General features: G+C 59.8%; 1 protein-coding gene across 1 annotated transcript; it reads left to right on the top strand.

Moving 5' to 3' along the window:
* Positions 1–4: 4 nt before the first annotated feature.
* LOC103807045 (retinol dehydrogenase 16-like) lies at positions 5–1,423 on the top strand (the record flags this gene model as incomplete). Its single annotated transcript, XM_009079764.1, has 4 exons — positions 5–74; positions 213–471; positions 879–1,042; positions 1,206–1,423. Coding segments are annotated over 4 exons (711 nt in total), but the record flags the coding sequence as incomplete, so codon positions are not given.
* Between the last annotated feature and the right edge of the window lie 955 nt (positions 1,424–2,378).

Genomic DNA, 2,378 nt, shown 5'->3' with positions numbered 1-2,378 from the left:
CCTCCTGGATGTCACCTCCAGCCAGAGCATCGCTGCCGCCGCTGCCTGGGTCCGGGAGCGTGTGGGTGACCGAGGTAGGACAGGGCGGACGCCCCGTTGTCGCTCCTCCTGCCACGTAACGTACGCGTGCCCAGCACAGCCGCGGCGGGTGTGAGTCCGTCGCGCATTTGAGGCCGTAGAGCAGCCCCAGCTCATGCTGTCCCTTCTTGCAGGGCTCTGGGGCCTCGTGAACAACGCGGGGATTGCCATCCCCACTGCCCCGAACGAGTGGCTGACCAAGGACGACTTCGTCAAGGTGCTGGATGTCAACCTGGTTGGCCTCGTTGAGGTGACGTTGAGCCTCCTGCCACTGGTGCGACGGGCGCGGGGCCGTGTGGTCAACGTGGCCAGTGTGATGGGCCGTGTCTCCGTCTTCGGTGGGGGGTACTGCATCTCCAAGTTTGGTGTGGAAGCCTTCTCTGATAGCCTCAGGTAAGTCTGTCAGGGCAGGCACTCTCCTGATTTCCAAGTTGTTTTTTCCAGACTCTGCCTTGCACAGCCTGCAGTTGTCAACACCCATCCTTCCACGAGCACAGGCTGAGCTTGCTGTAGCAGCTGCTGCAGCATGGGAATTGCCTGTCCCAGCATGGAGCCTCTCCTTTGGACCTTGCTCCCATCCAGGATCCAGGAGGCTGTGGCCCTGCAGCCCTGAGCTTTGCTTTGCCCTCAGTCCATCCAGATAGAGCAGATGTTTGCTCGTGCACTACCTGGCACCACGTCTGCCAGTGTGGTCAGGCCTCAGGCCTCCGGCATGAGGCTGTTGTGCATCCTGTGGGAGAGGTGGGCACAGACACAACTGGGGACTGCTCCCATGTCCCACGGGGCTCGATCCCTTCCAGGCTTGAGATGCGCAACTTTGGGGTGAAGGTCAGCGTGATCGAGCCAGGATACTTCAAAACAATGATCACTGATGTCGAGAGTCTGGAGAGGAATTTTCTTTCCGTCTGGAAGAAGCTTCCTGAGGAAATCAGAACGAGTTACGGGGAGAGTTATTTGAAGCAGTGTAAGTACCTCCCCCAAAGGTTGAGCGATGCTGTTTCTTTCCTGAAAGAAGGTACATCCTGAGGGTCATGGGAGTCCCACCACCCTATAACCCCACTGAGCCACTCAGCTCCACTCAGCTCCACTCAGCTCCAAGGTCTCAGCAGTGTTTTCTGCCTCTGCAGTTGTGGCATCGCTCAAGATGATGCAAAAGGGGTACAACACTGACCTGTCTCTGGTCACAAACTGCATGGAGCACGCGCTGACCAGTCTCCACCCCCGCGCCCGCTACTCCGCCGGCTGGGATGCCAAGCTGCTCTACATTCCCCTTAGCTACCTGCCCTCGGCCCTCACGGACGCCGTGTTCACCTTGTTTTACCCCAAGTCTCTTGCGAAAGCCTAAGGCAGGGATGCCAGGCTAAGGGGCAGGGACGCCAAAGCAGCGCTTGCAGCATCGGGTGGGACCCAGTGGTGCTGGGTGGGATCTTGCATCACCCGCAGCGAGGCCATGCCGAGGTTCCTGAGTTTGTAACTCGATGTACGTTTCACCTGCTGTCCCCTGCCCACAGAGGGCTTTGTCCTGAATAAAGATCTCTATCCTCTCCTGGCAGAGCACGGTGTCGCCTTCAGGCTGCCATGCCGTGTTGCGGTGGTTCCTGGGGGGCTATACCGTTCCCACAAGCACCTGCTCCGTGCAGGATCCAGCCCCCACTGAGGTCCCAGAGCTGGATTTTCCTGAGGCTGCGCTGGAGACATTAACACGCGGAAATAAACCCCTGACCTGTTCCAGCGTGGGCAGATTTCCCTCGGGGCACAGGGCTGGGCAGCGTCTGAGCATCATCTCCCTCCTCCTCTTCCTCCCCTTGCAGAGCTGGTCAGTGGGGGCTGTCCCACTCCACCGTCAAGGCTAGGGATGCCATCCTCCCACCAAAGCTGGGTGATAGGGGAAGGTCCAGGGTTGGTGCTGCCAAGTGTGTCTGGAAGGTTCACCAAATCCAGCTCTGTGGGGCAGCAGGATCCACCCGCTAAGGGCACAGCAGAGCCTGAGGCACAGGGAATGTTGCAAGGCAGAGCCAAGAATTGCAGCCCAGAGGGGAACACTCGGCCAGGTGCTGCTGTAATCCTGGCTCTATATATATGGCTCAAGTGCAGCCAGCAAAAGCTGTTGCTGAGCAGTGACAGTGCCAAGAATGTGGCTGTACGTGGCGGTGGTGCTGGTGGGGCTGTACCTGCTGCGGCGCTGGCATCGGGAGCGGCAGATGGTGCCACGGCTCTCGGACAAGCATGTGCTGATCACGGGCTGCGACAGCGGCTTCGGGAACCTGCTGGCGCGGCAGCTGGACGCGCGCGGGCTGCGG

Source organism: Acanthisitta chloris, unplaced genomic scaffold (assembly GCF_000695815.1).
Source record: "Acanthisitta chloris isolate BGI_N310 unplaced genomic scaffold, ASM69581v1 scaffold13028, whole genome shotgun sequence".
Lineage (NCBI taxonomy): Eukaryota > Metazoa > Chordata > Aves > Passeriformes > Acanthisittidae > Acanthisitta > Acanthisitta chloris.
The sequence above is the reverse complement of the archived record's forward strand: the minus strand, read 5'-3'. Positions and strand labels throughout refer to the sequence as shown.